Consider the following 19034-nt stretch of genomic DNA (forward strand, 5'->3'; position numbering starts at 1 on the left):
AAGTCCCTTACTTTGGCCCAGTAACTGTACAAAAGTTCAAGATCTGGGAGAAATGACTTACTAAGCCATGTCTGGAAAATGCAATATTCATTAAAATAGTAATTTAAGTATCATTTAAAATTAGAATATTATTTGATTTGATCCTTTAAAAAGAATCCTGGTGAATTTCAACACCTTTCCTTGGTCAGATTGGCCATCCTTGCCTGTGGTTAGAGAAGAAACCACGGTGGTCTCTCATCGTCCCTGTGGCTTGAGCAACTCAGACAGTGAGCCAGAGGACCTGGGTGGCAAGGCAGGAAAAGGAGACTCTTCAGATGTGCCGGCCCCCCTTAGGCCTTCAGCTTCCTCTGGGCACAGTTTTAAATTAAACCCAGCCTCTGCTCTGCAGGGGCCTGAGGGGGATAACAATGTTCCTGAACTGATTTCTGACCCACTGTTGACCTCTTCAGCACTCAGAAAAAACGAGACAGTGGCAAGGAAATTTTGTGGTTTCCCAGTCCCAAACTCAGAGCCAGCAAAAGTGAGGAGTTGGTGGATTTGGGCTTCGATACCAGGGCCTTCCTCCTGTGAGCTTCCTTCCTCCTTACTCAGGAGTTGGCAAACTATTTTTGTGTGACCCGTAAGCTAAGAATGGTTTTTACATTTTTAAATAGCTGAGGGGGGAAAAAATCAAAAGAATAATAATATTTTGTGACATATGAAAAAATCAAATTTCAGTGTCCATAAATTTTGACAGCCACACCCATTCACTTACGTAGTGTCTAGGGCTGCTTTATAGCTATATCAGAGTTGAGACCACATGGTCTGCAAAGCCTAAAATATTTACTGTCTCACCCTGTACAGAAAACATTTGCCAGCCTCAGCCTTACCTTCTGCTTCTAGGGCAGTCATTTACACTAAGGTGTGAGTGATTGATAACAGCCTAAAGTGCTAACTTGCTTTTACCCTTCAGAAGGAAATCTGGATTGCAGTAGGGGGAAAATGATATGATAAAGCCTAGAGAATTAAAGCAGGGGAGGTATCCTGGCAACAGCCTGGGGTTGGAGGAAGATGTTGGGAGCAGGGAATTTCCCCTGAACCGTGATGCTTTGCTCTTCCAAGAAAAGTAAGAGGTTCTCCGCAGATGGGATCTACACGGCAGGTGGAGTGAGGGATTTTCATCACAGTTACACAGAAGAATTCACTTTTCCTCTCCTCCAAGTCTACTCACAAACAGGATGTTTCCTCCCCTGCTGCTGCCTCTACTTGCCAGTAATATGGTTGTCATTTTTTATTGATTATCTTTGTGTTTTGTAATCAAAGTAGCAACCTTAACACCTCAAAGGATTGTTAAAAATTCCAGCTGCTGAGGGAATTTTACCTTCTGGTTGCAAATTATAATTCGTTTTTACAAGGCAACTTGGGCAGCACTCTTAGTTAAATGTGACAAAACCCAACTCAAATTGGGTTAAGCAGAAAGGGAATTTACTGACTCATGTCAATGGAAAGCTCTGAGGTAGTTCTGGCTTCAGACATGGCTGGATTCAGGAACCAAAAGAAGCAATGTGTTCCTGGTTCTAACCCTCAGCTCTGCCTCATTCTGGGTTGACTTCAACCTTGGACAGGCTTTCCAAATGGCCCAGCAGCTCTCGGCATCTTACCCACCAGATCTTACCCAGCAATTCTTCCCCATAGTTACCAAAAAAAAAAAAAAAAAATCCAGGACTGATGCCTCTCGATTCTGATTGGCTTGGCCCAGGTCACATGCCCACTGCTGGCCAATCCCTATGTCTGGGCTATCTATATTCCCATTGGCCAGGCTGGGTCACATGCCTTTCCTTCAGCCACAGGAGGTAATAGTGAGGCAGAGGTGGGTCCCCAAAGGAAAATCAGTGGGAGGCGACCTGTAGAAAAAGAGGGGATGCAAGATGGGCAAGAAAACCAGCAGCAGTGTATTATTCAACCGTGAGTTGCAGAGTCCTTAAAACATGCATAAATAATAAATATAGAAGACTTAAAAACATGGTCCTTGATGCAGCATAAAATAAGAAAGGTTGACCTTCACCTCCAGGACCCTTTGTACCCACTTTTCTCCTCGGCCCTTCGGAGAGCCTGACCCTTGCACCTGCCTCTCCCCTCCAGAACCTGAAGCGAGTGGCGGAGGTGTGGATGGACGAGTACGCGGAGCACATCTACCAGCGCCGGCCCGAGTACCGCCACCTCTCCGCTGGAGATGTAACTGCACAGAAAAAGCTCCGCAGCTCCCTTAACTGCAAGAGTTTCAAGTGGTTTATGACCAAGATCGCCTGGGACCTGCCCAAATTCTACCCACCTGTGGAGCCCCCGGCCGCAGCCTGGGGTGAGGTGAGTCTGAAGGGCCAGGCAAGCCACATAATTAGGGCCCGGCGCAAAATGCACGTGCAGACCCCAGGTCCACAGGTGAGAGAAAAAAGTGCCGGTAACACGGCATTGTAAATCAACTATATTTCAGTAAAAAAATTTTTTTAAAAAACAAAAACTTATCATCATCTAAAAACTGCCAGTAGAGGTATAAAATATAAAACTTTTTACTTTCTTTCGGTGGTCTCTTAGCCTTGCGGTGGTGTTTTTGTTTGTTTGCTTTTGAATGTTATAAGTAGAGAAAAATTAAAACTTTAAATGATTAGTGTGAATTTTACCATTCATCTTTATATTCTGCAGTGCCAGTCTTAAAGGCAATGAGAGCATTTAACTCGTGCACAGTTGGTGAAATTTCACAGTCTGTATTTCAGACCTTGTCCATGCATTTGTATTTTTTACCAGAGCAGTGGAAACACTGCACAAAACTAACTCAGCTGTTTTTATTTCACTTCTTGATAATGTACACGTCCTATCAACTGTCTCTACCTTGGGCTTACTGATGAATGAGAAAGAACTGAAGGGAAAGGAACTGTGGGTTGCCCCCTCCTTCCCTTTGCTTCTGTGCTGTTATCTGCTGCTGAAGTAGTTGGCTCATCCAGAGAAGCATCACAGAAAGGACACGATAGGGCTCCCCAGTCCCTCCTGTGTCTTTGACCAGCATTCCTCTTTGTGCAGCTGAAGCCAGTTCTGATTGGAAAGGAGGGCGTGGCCTCTGGGACATGCCAGGGCCCCCACTGAGTCACAGCCACGACACACTCACCCTGTTCTCCCTTTGAGTCCTGCTGAACTCCGCTGCATGTGGGACCCCAGGATTCTGTGCTTGCAGGGACTCACAGCTGCTATCTGTGAACTTGGCAGAAAGGACCGGCAGATGCTCATAGAGCATGTGTCACCTCTGCTCACGTGCGTGCTCTATTGCCCCATCAGATTTCACTTGCAGGTTTCAAAGATAAAATTACTAGAAAGTTTAAGACAGTGACAGCAGAGCTTTAAACCAAACACAGGACTTCCCTGGTGGCGCAGTGGTTGAGAGTCCGCCTGCCAATGCAGGGGACACGGGTTCGAGCCCTGGTCCGGGAAGATCCCACATGCCACGGAGCAGCTAAGCCCATGCACCACAACTACTGAGCCTGTGCTCTAGAGCCCGCGAGCCACAACTCCTGAGCCCGCGTGCCGCAACTACTGGAGCCCGTGCTCCACAACAAAGAGAAGCCCCTGCAATGAGAAGCCTGCGCAACGCAACTAGAGAAAGCCCGCGAGCAGCAACAAAGACCCAGCGCAGCCATAAATAAATGTATTAAAAAACAAACACAGACTCTGAGTGAGGGACCCTGTGCCGTTGCCCTTGTCACACACCCATGGAGCTGGTCCTGCTGGAGGAGGCAGACAGTCCGTCACCACATCCTGGGCGTGGCTCCTGGCTCCAGTTGAGAGCACCCACTCGCTTAGAGATGGATATATGGGGGCTTGTGGAGGGGAAGCATAAGCATTGGCGCTCCTGTTTTAAGTGACAGAAGTCCATTTTAAAGTGAAAAGGGGGGATTTATTGATTCTCACAGGAACCTTGGATAGCTGTGGCTTCAGCTGTGAACACCTGGATCCAGGGAGCTCAAATGATGTCAGTCTCTTTTTCTCCTGCTTAACTGTGCTTCCTTTTGTGTTGGCCTCACGCCGCGAGTAGCAAGATTGGCTCCCAGAAGCTTCAGGCTGAGAAATCCCAAGCTTGGCCCAACCCAGCAGAAAGTAAAGACCTCTTTCCCAGTGGAGCCAGCAAAGGTCCAGGATTGAAATCTTATCCTTGGATCCTGCACCAATCACTGTGGCCATTGGAAGAAGGGGGAAGCAAGGGTAGGATGGGTGCTCTGGCCACGGGATGGGCCAGGAGCCGTGGCCCTGTGGAAAATCAGGGCATTTTTACCAGAGGTGGAGAGACACGCGTTGGGCAGAAACATCAGATGTTACTTGTTCAGATTCACACAGCAACTTAGAGGGGCCGTTCCCAACTAAGCCATCTGCCTAGCCCCGCCCAACACCAACACGAGTTTTCTAGACAAGGTGTCATCTTGATTTCCCTCATGAAGCTCTTCGTTTCTTTGCCACTCTATTGGCTTTCTCCCCCGTGTTTGTTCAGGTCCTCCGAGAAGCAGACACCAAGATGGGACTAGACGTGCAAGAGACTCACTGGGGCAACACTTGAGGAAAGAATTGAGCAGGGAGGCGGGGAGAGCCGTCAGAACGTGATGCTGCGGAAGAAGGGTCCCAGCCTGCAGTGAGGCTCTACTGGAGTCTGGCCGTGTTAACAGGCAGTCTTCTGGCCAAATCACCTGCCCGAGGAGCGCGCATCTCCCGGGGGTGGGCCTGCCTCCCTCAAACGCTGGCTGGGGGCAGCGCCGGGGAGCGTGGCCTCCTCTCGGACACGGTGGTGGACGCAGAACACGGCAGCTGGGTGGTCAGACCCCTGCAGCCGGACATTGCAGTTGACCTTTTCTGAGCCCCGACACCCCCTCCCCCTCAGTCGAACGAGGAGCCACGTCTGTGAAGTAGGAGCTGCACGATGTGATGCCGGCACCTGGCACGGTGGCTTGCCTGCTGTCCGTGCTGGCTGGCCACGCGATTGCCGGGGCCTCCACACCCCCACGGTGCTCTTCCCCGCACGCCCCCACCCATCTTAGTGAGACCACTGTTGCTCTTTGGATCTTCCCATTCACCCGCCCTAAAAGGCAGAGTCTCCAAGGTCCCACAGCAAAGACCCTACACCTTTTCTAGAGTGGTTTTCAAGGCATAGTCTCTAGATCACCTGGAATGAGGGAAAAATGTGATCCCTGGACCTGTTGGGTCAAATTCTCTGGGAGAGGAGCCGGGGAATCCTCCTTTCAACAGCCCCTCCCCTCCAGGCACCCGCCACCCCCCCAGGACTCTGCGTGCTCTAAGACAAAGCAGGGTTTAGCAGAGCGGCTCTCTGTGTTCCTTTATCGAGAGGCTCAGGGCCCACCCACCAACCCGGGGCAAGCTTTATTAGGGTAATTCAGCACTCAGCCCATGTGATGCCTCTGCCTCGTTTCCCTCCCCCCACCCCAGCAGGGGCCCAGGCAGGTATCTCGAGGTGGCTAACTGGTCCACTCTTTGCTTCTTTCTTGTCCAGATCCGCAATGTGGGCACAGGGCTGTGTGCAGACACGAAACATGGGGCCCTGGGCTCCCCACTGAGGCTGGAGAGCTGCGTCCGGGGCCGAGGGGAGGCCGCCTGGAACAACATGCAGGTAAGGGCCGCTCCTCAGGACCAGTAGTCGGGCTCTCTGTGCCATCGCGGCCTGCACTGCTCACATGGTCAGGACTGGGAGGGAGAGGCCACGGGTCAACGATGAGTCTCGGGACTTCCCTGGTGGCTCAGTGGTTGAGAATCCACCTGCCAATGCAGGGGACACGGGTTCGAGCCCTGCTCCAGGAAGATCCCACATGCTGCGGAGCGACTAAGCCCGTGCACCACAGCTACCGAGCCTGTGCTCTAGAGCCCGCGAGCCACAACTACTCAGCCCGCACGCCACAACTACTGAGCCCGCGTGCCACAGCTACTGAAGCCCATGCACCCTAGAGCCCGTGCTCCGCAACAAGAGAAGCCACCACAGTGAGAAGCCCACACACCGCAACGAAGAGTAGCCCCCGCTCGCCGCAACCAAAGAAAGCCCACACGCAGCAAAGAAGACCCAACGCAGCCAAAAATTTTTTTAAAAGACTCCATGCTTCCAATTCAGGGGGCGTGGGTTCGATCCTGGTTGGGGAGCTAAGATCTCACATAGCACGGCCAAAAAGATGAATCACAGGTCAGCCCAGGGTACGCATTATAAGAGCCTCCTGAGCACCTTGGAAAGAGGAACCCTGCACATCAGTCTGGACTGTTGGTTACAAATGACAGACACCCAGCCCAAGTGGCCATCAACAGAAAGAGGGAGTTACCGGCTGGTGTCACTGAAAAGTCTAGATGATGTCATCAGGATCTCTCTAGGGTCTCAGCTCTGCTTCCCTCTCCGTTGGCTCCATTCTTAACCTGGCTGTCTTCCCATGTGGTGGCAGATGTGACCACCAGGAGCATAGGCTGCCAGCCCCTCAGTGAAAAGGCATGTCCTTCCCAAGAGTTCTGGAGAAGTCCTGGAGCTCTCACATGTTGGGTTTCCTGAGCCAGTGATGATGGGGGTGTGATACAGTGCTCTTACTGACCTGAGCCAGGAATAATGCCTGTTCTCACCAGCCCGAGTGGAAAACACCCTGGTTCTATCAAAGAAATTGACATTGTAGTTGAAAATATTCCCACAAAGAAAATTACAGGCTCAGATAGAGTTACTGGTGAATTCTCTCAAATGCTTAAAGAAGATAAGTTACTGATTCTACAGAAACTCTTCCGGAAAAGGAGGGAATACGTCCCACCTCATTTTATGAGGCCAGCATTACCTTAATAGCAAAACCAGACTAAAACATTATAAGAAAACCACAGAGCAATATCCCTCATGAACATAATGCAAAAGTTCTAAACAAAAGTTTAGAAAATTATATCCAACAATATATGAAGAGAGTAATACATCATGGCTAAGTGTAATTTATCCCAGGAATGAATGGTTGGTTTAACATTAGAAGATTAATCAATATGATTCACCATTAACAAAATGAAAAAGAAAACCATATGATCACCTCAGCACACCTAGAAAAACCATTTGACAAAATCTAACATCCATTTCTAATAAAAACTCTCAGCAGACCAGGACTAGAAAGGAACTTCCTCAACTTGATAAAGGGCATCTGTAAAAATTCTACAGCTAACATCATATTTCATGGTAAAAATCTGAATGCTTTCCCACTAAGATCAGGAACAAGACAGGGATCCCAATCTTATCATTTCTATTTGACAGTGTTCTGGAGGTTCTAACCTGTGGCAAGAAAAAAATAATTTCATCCAGGTGGGAAGTAAAGAACAAAAACTGTCTTTATTTGCAGAGTATGTGATCATCTATGTAGAAAATTCAATAAAATCTACAGAGAAGCTACTAGAACTAATAGCTGAGTTTAGCATAGTTGCATGATACAAAAGTCAGTTGTTTCTCTACATACTAATAATGAAGAATCAGAAGTTAAAATTAAAAACAAGCATTTACAATGACAAAAAATATGAAATACTCAGGTGTGAAACTGACAAAAGATGTGAAAAACCTGTGTACCGAAAACTACAAAATATTGCTGATAGAAACTAAAGAAGTTCTAAATAAATGAAGATACATACCGTGTTCATAGGTTGGTAGACTCAATAATTGATATCAATTCTATCCAAAGAAATATATAAATTCAACAGAATCCTAACATTGTAGTAGGCTTTTTTGTAAAAATTGAAAAACTGATTCTAAAATTCATATGGAAAATGGACAGGACCTAGAATAGCCAAAACAAAATTTCAAAAGAAGTACAAAGTTAAAGACTAACACTGATTTCAAGATGTATCGTAAAATGTCAGTAATTAAAGGTGTCATATTGACATAAAGAAAGATAAATAGGGCTTCCCTGGTGGCGCAGTGGTTGAGAGTCCGCCTGCCAATGCAGGGGACATGGGTTCGTGCCCCGGTCCGGGAAGATCCCACATGCTGCAGAGCGGCTAGGCCCGTGAGCCATGGCCGCTGAGCCTGCGCGTCCGGAGCCTGTGCTCCGCAACGGGAGAGGCTGCAACAGTGAGAGGCCCACGTACCGCAAAAAAAAAAAAAGTATCAAACTGTACACTTAAATGTGGGCAATTTATCACATGCCAAATATTGTTCAGTAAAGCTGCTGAAAAGAAAGTTTATCGACCAAATACCATATGTGAACCTGGTTTGGATCCTGATTCAAACAGACTGACTGTGAAAAGAGAGGTATAAGGCAGTCTGAGAACACTTGAACTCAAGATATTTGATGACATGGAAGATTCTGTGATAACTTTTCATTGTTATCATGGCATTTACTGAAGTCATGACACCTGGTGTGGTAGGATGTCCAGGATTTGCTTCAGAATAACGTTGTGGGTGGGATATGGTGAGGGAAAGCTGTAACAAGATTTGCCCTGAGTTGGTAATCCTCGAAGCTGGGTCACTGGGACAGGTGTGGTCAATAAACTTTTTTCTGGACTCCTGTGTTTAAAATTCCCCATGATTACAAAAAAAGAGAGTCCCCTAGCTTTGCTGTCCACCTCACGATGTGCCTGTGTGTACAGGTGTTCACCTTCACCTGGAGAGAGGACATCCGGCCTGGAGACCCCCAGCACACCAAGAAGTTCTGCTTCGACGCCATTTCCCACACCAGCCCCGTCACCCTCTACGACTGCCACAGCATGAAGGGCAACCAGCTGTGGAAGTACCGCAAAGTAAGACAGGGTGTGGGGGGAACAGGGAAGCCTGCTCGATTTAAAAAAAAAAAAATGTAATGCCTCATTCCTGCTCCCCAGAGCCCCTCCCTCACGTGTTTGTTCCACAGACCTACCATGCCCGACTCTCCAGTCATCAAGAGAAAGCAGAAATTCAACTGTTTATTTGAAGTCTCTGGAATCTTAAATGTTGGCAGCTGAGCCCATTTCTTAAAAAAAACTACCTTGAAAGCCAATGAAATTTGACTGGAGATGGGCAGTGATTAGGGCCCCGGCCCAGAAGTAGCAGGCATCACTTCTGCCCGCATCCCAGTGGGCACAGCTTAGGCATGTGACAAGGCCAGCTGCAAGGGAGGCGGGCAGTGCCCACTGTGTGCTCGAGAGGAGAGCCAGACAGGTCTGCGAGCCTCCCTGCCTCCTTGCTGTTACTGCTGCTGCTGTTTGTTCACCTCCCCAGCGTGGCCCGGCTGATAACCTGCCTGTTTTGCAGGACCAGACCCTGTATCACCCCGTCAGCGGCAGTTGCATGGACTGCAGTGAACGTGACCACAGGATCTTCATGAACACCTGCAACCCCTCCTCTCCCACTCAGCAGTGGCTGTTTGAACATACCAACTCAACAGTCTTGGAAAAATTCAATAGCAACTGAGCCTTCACGTTCCCGTGGCAGGCCTGGCAGGGTCCTCTCCGGCATTCACTGCAGCCTCCCTCTCCCAAGAGAGGCAGGGCTTCTGCGGACTCCGTCACATAAAAGCTGCTGCCCAGCCGGGCCAGGGCAGAGGGGGCGCTTGAAGCTGGGCCAGGTGTCTGCCTGGCCCTGCAGGCCCAGAGTGGTGGAGCCGGGATAGAGAGCAGACCCCACAAGAGGCCCCGCTCAAGAGCAGAGCCTGCTGCACCCCTGGCGGCATCATGGAAATACAGGAGAGCCTTTTCAACTTTGTCACCACGTTCCCTTGAGCATTATGCAGGAGGACTGCCAGGGCAGCCCTAGACCACCCTAAACTGAGTCCTCTGAGGCTGCCTAGCCTTCAGGTGGCTCATACATGACAGTCCTGCAGAGAGAGAGGCAAATTCTGTCTGTAGGGGGGGCAGCTTTTAGCACCAGTGCCACCCATCTGCAGCAGAAGGGAAAAAGTCTTTCTCGGGGCCACTGGTTTCAGCCTTTGAATTTTTGCCTGCCCAGCGTCTGTTCTCTGTCACAGCCCCAGGAGATGCAGTCAGTCGAAAGCCGTGCCTCGGGCCCTCCGAGTGTACAATACTGACCCCTGGCCAGCTGCCAGGCCTGGGGGCAGCAGCGCGACCCGCAGATATTCCTTTGCAGCCGTGGACAGACGGGATGTCTCCCCTTGCTCTCAGGGTACTCGAAATGCCCATTTTAGCGCTCTCCGGGCACAAGGACAGCCCAGCCACCAGCTTTTCAGGACTGTGTTTCAGATGGCCTTGGGCCTGTGGCACGGGCTCAGTAGAAAACCTCCAAACTAGAAATTCTGGCTGAATTTCCCTCATCAGTGCTTCCATATCTCTCCCCCCACCCACCCCGCCTCTCTCTCTCTCTCTCTCTCTCTCTCTCTCTCTCTCTCTCTCTCTCTCTCTCTCTCTCTCTCGGCCAATTGCCTGCCTCAGGAGAGGAACAGAGGTGTGAGGTCCGGAGGCCTCCAGGGTGGACCATGGGCAGATGCCTCGCCTCTGACTCATTGTGGTTCTGGTTCTCATATGGAATTCTAGAATTTTTAAAGAACTCTGTACTGTGATCACAAACTAAAATGACACGTAGGATTCTGGTATTCTAGCATCCAATATGGATTTCTAGGATGCTGTGATTAGCCAGCCAAGTGTAAAACATTCGAGGCAGCCCCCAGCCTAGAGACAATCTGTGAAGTCCAACGTTGGTGGTGCTGGGGGAGGGGGCAGGAGACCTGTGTCCGTCAGCTCATACTGGAGGCCTTGGTGTGACACGGTCCTCAGCCCAGACCTAAAGCCCTGCCAACCTGCCACCATGGTCACACCTGCAGTGGAGAACAGATCCCAGTGTCCCATGAACAGACGTGTACCTAGCTCCATGCCGGTCCTTTGTGTTTACCTTTTGCTTTGTTGATTATGTGTCAGCCTCCCAGAGGGCTCCCAAGCTAATAGGAAGTGTTTCTGTAACCAGCCTGCCACCCACTGATTCAGACATGGAAATCGCAGTCTACAGCCCACGGCTTCTGCCAGCTAGCCCAGGAAGTCCTTGAATCAGTATTCCAATTAGAGTCGAGCCTCTCGACTGTGTTATTTACCAATGAAATAACTGAGACATAAATCTGGGAGCAGAGCCACGAATCTGCCTTTGAGATGCTGGCTGATCTCAAGACTGTCAATTATCTGGGGAGGGAAGTAAACATTCCCGGCCACCACCACCCCGATTAAGCGTGCAGCAGGCAAAGTGTCACTTCCACTTCTGCCTCAGCACAAGCCCTGCTCTGGCCACGGGCCCGCAGGAGAGGCAGCCCCGTGCTTACAAAGCCTGCTTGTCGATCCCTGGTGTCTTTTCCAAGGGAGTGCTATATCTTTAGAAGTGGCCCTCTGTAGGAAGGAGTCGAAGATGAGACCCCTTTCAGAATCTAGGATAACAAGAGTGTCGCAATATGGGAGAACTGAGTTAGGATTCATCATCAGAGAGTAATTCAGCATCATTAAAATACAAACTGTGCCTTTTAAAAAGAAAAAATGCAAATGTACAGCCAATCCCTAAACTTGAATCATTTCCTAGTGCCTTGCTAGACATAAAGCGGCGGGGTTGGGGGGAGGGGAAACATTTTTGGTGGTGTGTGCAGTTCCTGTTGGATGAGTGTGTGTTTCTTAATGTCTAATTTCAAGCAGGAGGCGTTGGGCCTAGAGCAGGATCTGAGACAGCAATGCCTCCCAAGGGCCAGAGGCCAGAAGTTATTCCATTTTATGCAAATAACACCCCAAATTTAAAGGGTAACTGCATGGCTCATTTAATCTGTGGCCAAGAAGGGCCTCAGCAGCCCCTGGGAGAGGGCCCTGTTTGGAAGCCACGCCTGCAGCCCCCAATCCCACGCCCAGGTGGAGGGCGGAGCAATGGCTAGGTTTCCGAATGGTCCCACTCCAAGTGGGTGACAGGACGCATGTGGGAAGCAGGAGCAGCAGCAAGCGGTCCTCAGTCGTCCTCTTTTCCATCCTTTGGTTCTCCTTTTGAGTCTGGCTTTGCACCCTCAACAAGGGATGGGCAGGTCCTCTGAGCACTCTGGCATTTGTAATTGCTGAGCCCACATCTGTAGGTGCTGAGACTTGACATAGCCTGTAATCAAGGAAGGAAGGAGAGAAGTCCATTTGTTAACTGGCCAACTGATCGCACATACTAGCCACCCATTGTTTTGTCTTCATTTTGGAAAACCACCAAGCTCAAGGATCCAGGTCCCTGCTCCACCCTGGCTGATGCTCAAACAGCCAGGAGCCTGTGGAGGTGCCGTCATCCAGGTAATGTGTGAGAACCTGGACCCTTTTTCCTTCAGAGCCTTTCTTCTGAGCATGGGGTCGCAAAACAGGGTGTGGCTAGAGAGTACCATGCCTGTGTGGCCCACCAGCAGCCTTTCCAAAGGGGGACTCCAGAAACATTTTGGAATGCAAAGAGCATCTTCACTGTCAGTACAAGGCCTTGGAGGAGGCGGCTAAGTGTGCAGGCACACGTGGGAAAAGCCATTCCACCTTGTGCTTCCAGTTGGAGCTTTCAACTTTTAAAACAGTCCAGGAGCTATCAGTTCCCTATTTTTGGAAGAAATAGCTCAGAGGCAGAAGGGAGTACATCCACAAAAGGGATCTAATGGGAGATACGACCTTAGGACCTGGGGAGAAAGAGCAGTTCTTGTTGAAGATGTAGTTCTTGTTGGATTCCCAAAGTCCACATTATATTCGCCACCTGCTGAATTTCTTTTTCTCCTTAAGGAATAGGTGATGTCCTTGAAGATGACGCCATATTTCTTTCTGTGCATCTCTCTACTTTTCGTCTCTGAAGTTTCAGAAGAGTGGCGAAGCACTTTACAGTAGTAACTGAGAAATCTGGACTCCTTGCTTCAGGGATCCCTCTTTTGCACAGATTGGGTGATCCTTTGTAATTCTTAGAAGGCAATGCATTTTTAATTAAGTTTTCTGAAGATTTCTAAGTGTGGGAGAAGGGCAAGGTGCGAGTTCTGTCCTGGAATTCTTTTCTGCTTTCAACTGATGCATTTTTGTGAAAATCCAAGTAATATGTTTGTTCAAACTTGATCTTGAGCCAAGGCCCACTGTCACCTTTGGGGTGGGAGTTGGACCTACATTCCAAGCGACAAGGTCCTCTTAACATCCACTCCCAAAATGGCTTTGATTCAGCCATGCCAGCCAACAAGGTCAGGGTCCTGCTCTGTTACAGGCCTGAAGGTGGATCCCAAAGGGATTACAAGCAAGGAATACTTGAGAAGTCAGACCTGGGATTCCATAGAGAAAGCTCGAGACCGCCAACCTCTCATCTCCTGCCTGGAAAAGTGAGCCTTTGTGAAGACCTGACTTACCATGTACAACTGTGATTGTGACTGTTGTTGAGTAAACCTCCAGACTTTTCTCTAATGTGGTCTCTGGCTAATTCCTTGTCCTGCGCCATTCTCCAGTCCATCGTTCCCTGTGTATTCGTCGAGCACCCGCTCAGTGCCCAGGGCCTCTGCTAGGTCCAGAATAAATTCCCAACAGCCATCATTCTAGAGAGGAAGGCAGACCTCAAAACAACTCACCACGATGATGTCAGGTGTGAATAGGGCTATGAAGGATATAAACAAGGTATTTTAGAGACTGGGGTAGGGATCAACGTGAGGTAGGATAGTCAGGGAATGCCTCTGTGAGAGCTGGATGATATGAGGAGGGTGTACGAGCCAAGAGGCAGCTTGGTGGAGGAGCATTCCGGGCAAAGGGAACAGGCAGTGCAAAGGCCCTGAGGGAGGAAGGAGTTCCCGTGTTGGAGGCACAGAAGGAGTTCACAGACTTAGGCGAGGTAGCCCACAAGGGGTCTTACACCCAAAGACCACACCCACGAGTGGAGGATTTCAGTGAAAATATGAAACAAGCTTAGCTCATGTCTTATGTTCACCCATGAGCCACAAGTCCCTGCTTACCAAAGCGTTGCGATGCTTCTGAGTATTCGATTATGTAATACCATGTAGTGGAAAGAACGCTGGTTGGCCCAGCTCTGCAACAGACTCGGTGAGATCTTGGGCAAATCCTGCCCACTAACTAGGTCCCAGTTTTACACAGTGAAGTGAGTTTTTTGATGATGCTTCCAGCGCCACCTGTGCTCCTGTGGCTGAGTCTTGGGGTGGGGCTGCAGGAGGCCATGAACAGAAGCTATCCTGGTGCTGTCGTTCTGGGCCCACTAGAGGGCGCTGTGGACCGCGGCTTGGAGAAGGCTGATTAACAGAAAGGGGGCTCTGATCGCTGGCCACTGCGGCAGGTTTGAGCCCTGGAACACGAAGGTAGATACTGTCTTTTGTAACTCGTGTTGTTCGTTGTTGTTGTTGTTTGAAAAATCTTTTACCACCCATGAATTCTAAACAGTTTAATGGTTTCTTTAAAAAGATTTTACTAGGAAATAAAGGGAGGGAAGAACATTCCAGGTGTAGGGGCAGCCTGGGCAAAGACCCTGTGGGGGGAGCATGACAGGTATGAAGGTCAGTGAGCTGGAGCAGAGTGGGAGAGACAGAGGAGACGAGAAGGAGGGGCAAACCGAGCCAGGCCCTGCGGGGCCTTGCGGGCCGTGTTACCGAGTCTCTGATCTTTATATATACATATATATATATATATATATATATATCTTTTTTTTTTTTTTTTCGGTACGCGGGGCTCTCACTGTTGTGGCCTCTCCCGTGGCGGAGCACAGGCTCCGGACGCGCAGGCTCAGCGACCATGGCTCACAGGCCCAGCCGCTCCACGACATGTGGGATCTTCCTGGACCGGGGCACGAACCCACGTCCCCTGCATCAGCAGGCGGACTCTCAACCACTGCGCCACCAGGGAAGCCCCACTGATCTTTATTTTAAAAGCAGCAGGAACCATTAAAGGGTTTGGGCAGAGTGAGAGCATCAGTTGTGACTTTGACGGACGTCTAGAGCCAGGAATGAGTTGCTCAAGGTCCTAGGCACGTACTAGGCACCTGGAGCCCGCAGAGTGAGAAACAAATCCAGCGCAACTGGCCGTCAGGTGCTCTTCAAAGTCACTGACAGCTGAGGCGGGCGATGGGAGAAGATCACGTTTCTCATCCATTTTAGTTCCTCATCCTCCCAAGTCTGCGAGCGAGAGGAGAATCCAAGGTAAAAAAGCACTTAGCCGCACACACAGTGGGAGCTCTTTTGTGTTGTTGGCATACTTATTGGGAAACAGATTCAGAGAATTTGCCAGTGTGCTCAAAGGTTTGCATTTTTCTTTTCTCGCGGTGGGGTTGGGACTTCGGGGCTCCTGGCACTTAGGACTCAGTAAGTATTTGATGAATGGACAAATGGATGAATAATCTAGTTTCAGATTACACTTCAGGCATTTTTTTCCTCCACTCTCAGCCCACAGATCCTACAGTGAGTTCTACCATGTTTGCTATATGCTGTGTGCCCTTGAGAAAGTCCCTTCCCCTCCCTGGGCCTCAGATTCTCCTTGCCACCATGAGAAGAAGGGGAGCAAATTAGATAACGGTCAACCCGGAATCTTCTAGTTCCACAAATCTTGCATCCAGTATTTTGCAATGGCCCAGATTGTGTTAAGGATTTATTTTCCAAGTTCAGCTACAGGATGAGATCCCCTCCTGGTTCTATTATTGGTGTCTCCCACCCGCGAGCTTCTGGCCTTCTGGTGAAGTGGGTCCAGGACTCAGCATCCAAAGCTTCCTTCCTGCAGCTGCTCACAGCTCTGCCAGTCTCCGGCCTCAGGCAGCTGTCTCCTCTTTTGTTCACCCTCAATGCCTGCGCTGCCCAGCTTGGCAATTGCTGGCGTCCCGAATGGTGCTCAGGGCAGCCTGCGGCTCTTGCCTTCAAGTCTGACTTGATTCGGGTTGGCAGGCTGACAGCCCTGGGCACACTTCACACCCACTCTCACACACACAACGCCATAGAAACAAAAGAACACACGGTGAGCCCTCAGAAAAAGCAGGTTTCTTAGCAACTTTACAGCCTTCGTTCATGAGCTGCTTGAAATTGAAGCAGCGTCTGATCTCCTGCCAGCTCCTGCCTGGGGATGGGGAGAAGGGGATGGCGGGTCTGTCTTTGCTGGAGCTGAGAGCTCAGCTTCCCCACCGCTGGCCTATCAGTCAGCCTGGGAGGCAGAGGCCTAAATTCCAGATTTGTCCAGGTTCTAGGAGAGTCCTCGCTATGGTTGCTTCACAGCTGCAGCGGCAGAATTCAGTCAACAAACCATACTGAAACATGTACTGTGGGCTCGTGGTGGTCCATGCTCTGTGCCCAGAGTGGTTGATCCCAGCTCTGTCCTCGGCCCGGGAGAAAGACAGGTAAATAAGGGACCACCTGCAACCTCTAGAGCCTAGTGATGAGAACAAACAAGGACACAGACAGGTGAGAAGAGAATAACTTGATTTCCGCTGCACTGCCTACGGGTTGCAGTTTGCACTGTTTTACACCTTGCAGCTTTACCCCAGGCCTTTAGAATAAAACCCAAACTTTTTAGCCAGGCCCAAAAGGTCCTTTGGAGCTGGCCCCTGCCTGCTTCTCCATCACATCCTAACAGGGCTTAGGTGCCCACACAGGCCAAGGCTTTCCCACCTCCAGACCCCGCTGGACTCTGTTTGGAATGTTCTCCACCTGCTCTGCAGCTTCTTTTCATCCTTTGGGTCTCAGCCCAACTGTCACCTCACCCAAGAGGCTTCTCTATCAAGAACAGACCCACACACATCATTCACTCATTCTCAGCACCTCTGTAGCCCCCCTCCTCACACTTATCCTGATAACACAGTCTGTTCTTGTGATTCACAGCAGTTTTGTTCTATAAAGTCACCATGGACACTAAATGAGCGAATACAGACCCATCGCTCCTAGGGGAAGCACAGGATTAAGTTCCTGCCAGCCTCTGGTCACCACATTTTCATCAAGCCATCAATACATAACCTTGTTTTATGTGCATTTCTGTTTAAAGACACTTCATTTCATATAGATCATTAATCCATTCACATTGAACTCACAGCCAACAACACTATAACTCATGCCTCAATGAAACTTATCTAACATATATCTTTTCTCCGTCAGGCACATCCCAGCCTTCTGTGCTTAAGAACGCTAGGCAGTACCTCAGCACTATGCTTACAGGGCATTTTAAACCAAAGCCATCAACGAAAGCACAAAAATGTAAACAGTGCAACACAGAATAAGATGGCAAGAAGGACTTTTGTTTACAGTGCGAGAGCTGAATTGACCTCAGCTGGGAACATGCATGGTGGGTGACTCCAGTTTTTCTCCACTCTACGCATGCACACGTCCAGAAGTGACCTCAAAAATGCAGCAAGTATCGGTTTTGAGGTTACAAGTACATTTTAGTGAGTAGGCAAATTTGCAAACCAAAATTAGCAAATGAGGATTATTTTAATTATTAGTTAGTTATTTTATTCCTTCATTTAGGTGTTTGATGTCTTTCTCCTCACTGGACTTCATGAGGGTAATGCTCTTTCTGTACTGCTCACCATTTTATCCCCAGCTCTTAGCAGAACTGATTCGGACTTTGAAAATTGTTGAGCTATTGTTGAACCAAATACCTATCTCTGGAATTTTTGTTTTGTGAGATTTATTAATACTTATGTTTTATGTCACTGTTAGTTGCATATTTAGTGAGGGCCAAAATAAAACAGCTACCCAGGGCTTTTTCCTGATCACACTCACAGAAGATTGATAGATAAATCAAAACTTGATTTTTTTCATGGGCATTAGAATTTTCCAGTGAGGCAAATAATTACATGCAGTTTCCTAGTCTCAGCTGAATTATTCCTTAGAAACTTGCTTGGTAACCTAGCGTTAAAGAAAGAAGTGGAGAGGGCTAAGGGAGTTTTTGCCTTCCCCATGACAGAGTATACACAGGCCCCTATATCCATACATAAATTCATTTCTGAAAATGTGACTAATCTCAAAAGTCAAACAACAAATGCATTCTGTCAACAGAGCACATCTGTTCCTAGGTGATAAAATATGGTATAACTCTTGCAATTACACTTGCATTTCTGGACACAATCTTTGATGATATATATCCAGTCTTGACTAATACAACTTCAATTTGATTGTTTTCCTTCACAAATCAAAAAGCAGGCTTAAGAACATCCAGTGGAGGCTAAAGATTCATTCCTTTCAATAAATCTAGTTATTTCTCTTTTTTTCCAGTTTTAAGTCAGTAAAATGTTATCTTTTAAAAATTTTTATTGGAGTCGAGTTGATTTACAATGTTGTTAGCTTCTGCTGTACAGCAAAGTGAATCAATTATACATATATACAAAAATCACATATATACATATATAATTACACATATATCCACTCTTTTTTAGATTCTTTTTCCCACAGAGGTCATTACAGAGTATTGAGTAGAGTTCCCTGCGCTATACAGTAGGTTCTTATTAGTTATCTATTTTATACACAGTAGTGTGTATATGTCAATCCCAATCTCCCAATTCATCCCTCCCCCCACTTCCCTCCTAGTAACCGTCCAAGTTTGTTTTATATGTCTGTGACTCTGTTTCGTAAACAAGTTCATTTGTACCATTTTTTGATTCCACATGAAATCTAATTATTTCTATCTCTATATCAATTATAAAGAGTTAATGATACACATACTTCCTTTTTTAAACAGCCTTATTGAGCTGTAATTCACCCATTTAAAGTGTATAATACAATGTTCTTAGTATGTTCACAAGGCTGTGCAGCCATCACCACTTCCTAATTCCAGAACACTTCTGTCCCCCTAGAAAGAAGCCCTGTACCCATTAGCGCTCACTCCCCACCCCGGCCCCCTGAGCCCAAGACCCTCAGCCGTTGGCAACTGCTAATCTTACCGTCTCTATGGATTTACCTTTTCTGGACATTTCACATAAATAGAATCATGAAATATATGACCTTTTGTGTTTGGCTTTCACTTAGCATAATGTTTTCAAGGTTTATCCATACTGTAGCATGTATCAGTACTTGATTTCTTTTTGTAGATGAATAATATTCCATATTCTCGATAGAATTTTGTTTATCCATTCAACAGTTGATAGATAGTTGGGTTCTTTCCATGTTTTTGGC

At 48.2% G+C, this 19034-nt stretch overlaps 1 protein-coding gene across 2 annotated transcripts in view; it reads left to right on the forward strand.

The window, feature by feature from the left end:
• The window catches only part of GALNT10 (polypeptide N-acetylgalactosaminyltransferase 10), a 226527-nt gene extending 212742 nt beyond the window's left edge, over nucleotides 1-13785 (forward strand). For both annotated transcript variants that reach the window (XM_030834194.3, XM_030834195.3), the window contains 4 exons: nucleotides 2122-2343; nucleotides 5522-5638; nucleotides 8605-8754; nucleotides 9245-13785. In XM_030834194.3, coding sequence (XP_030690054.2) covers nucleotides 2122-2343; nucleotides 5522-5638; nucleotides 8605-8754; nucleotides 9245-9403 — 648 coding nt within the window. In that variant the 3' untranslated portion in view covers nucleotides 9404-13785. The remainder of the gene's footprint in view (nucleotides 1-2121; nucleotides 2344-5521; nucleotides 5639-8604; nucleotides 8755-9244) is intronic.
• The last annotated feature ends 5249 nt before the right edge of the window (nucleotides 13786-19034 follow it).

This window comes from Globicephala melas, chromosome 3 (genome assembly GCF_963455315.2).
Source record: "Globicephala melas chromosome 3, mGloMel1.2, whole genome shotgun sequence".
NCBI lineage: Eukaryota > Metazoa > Chordata > Mammalia > Artiodactyla > Delphinidae > Globicephala > Globicephala melas.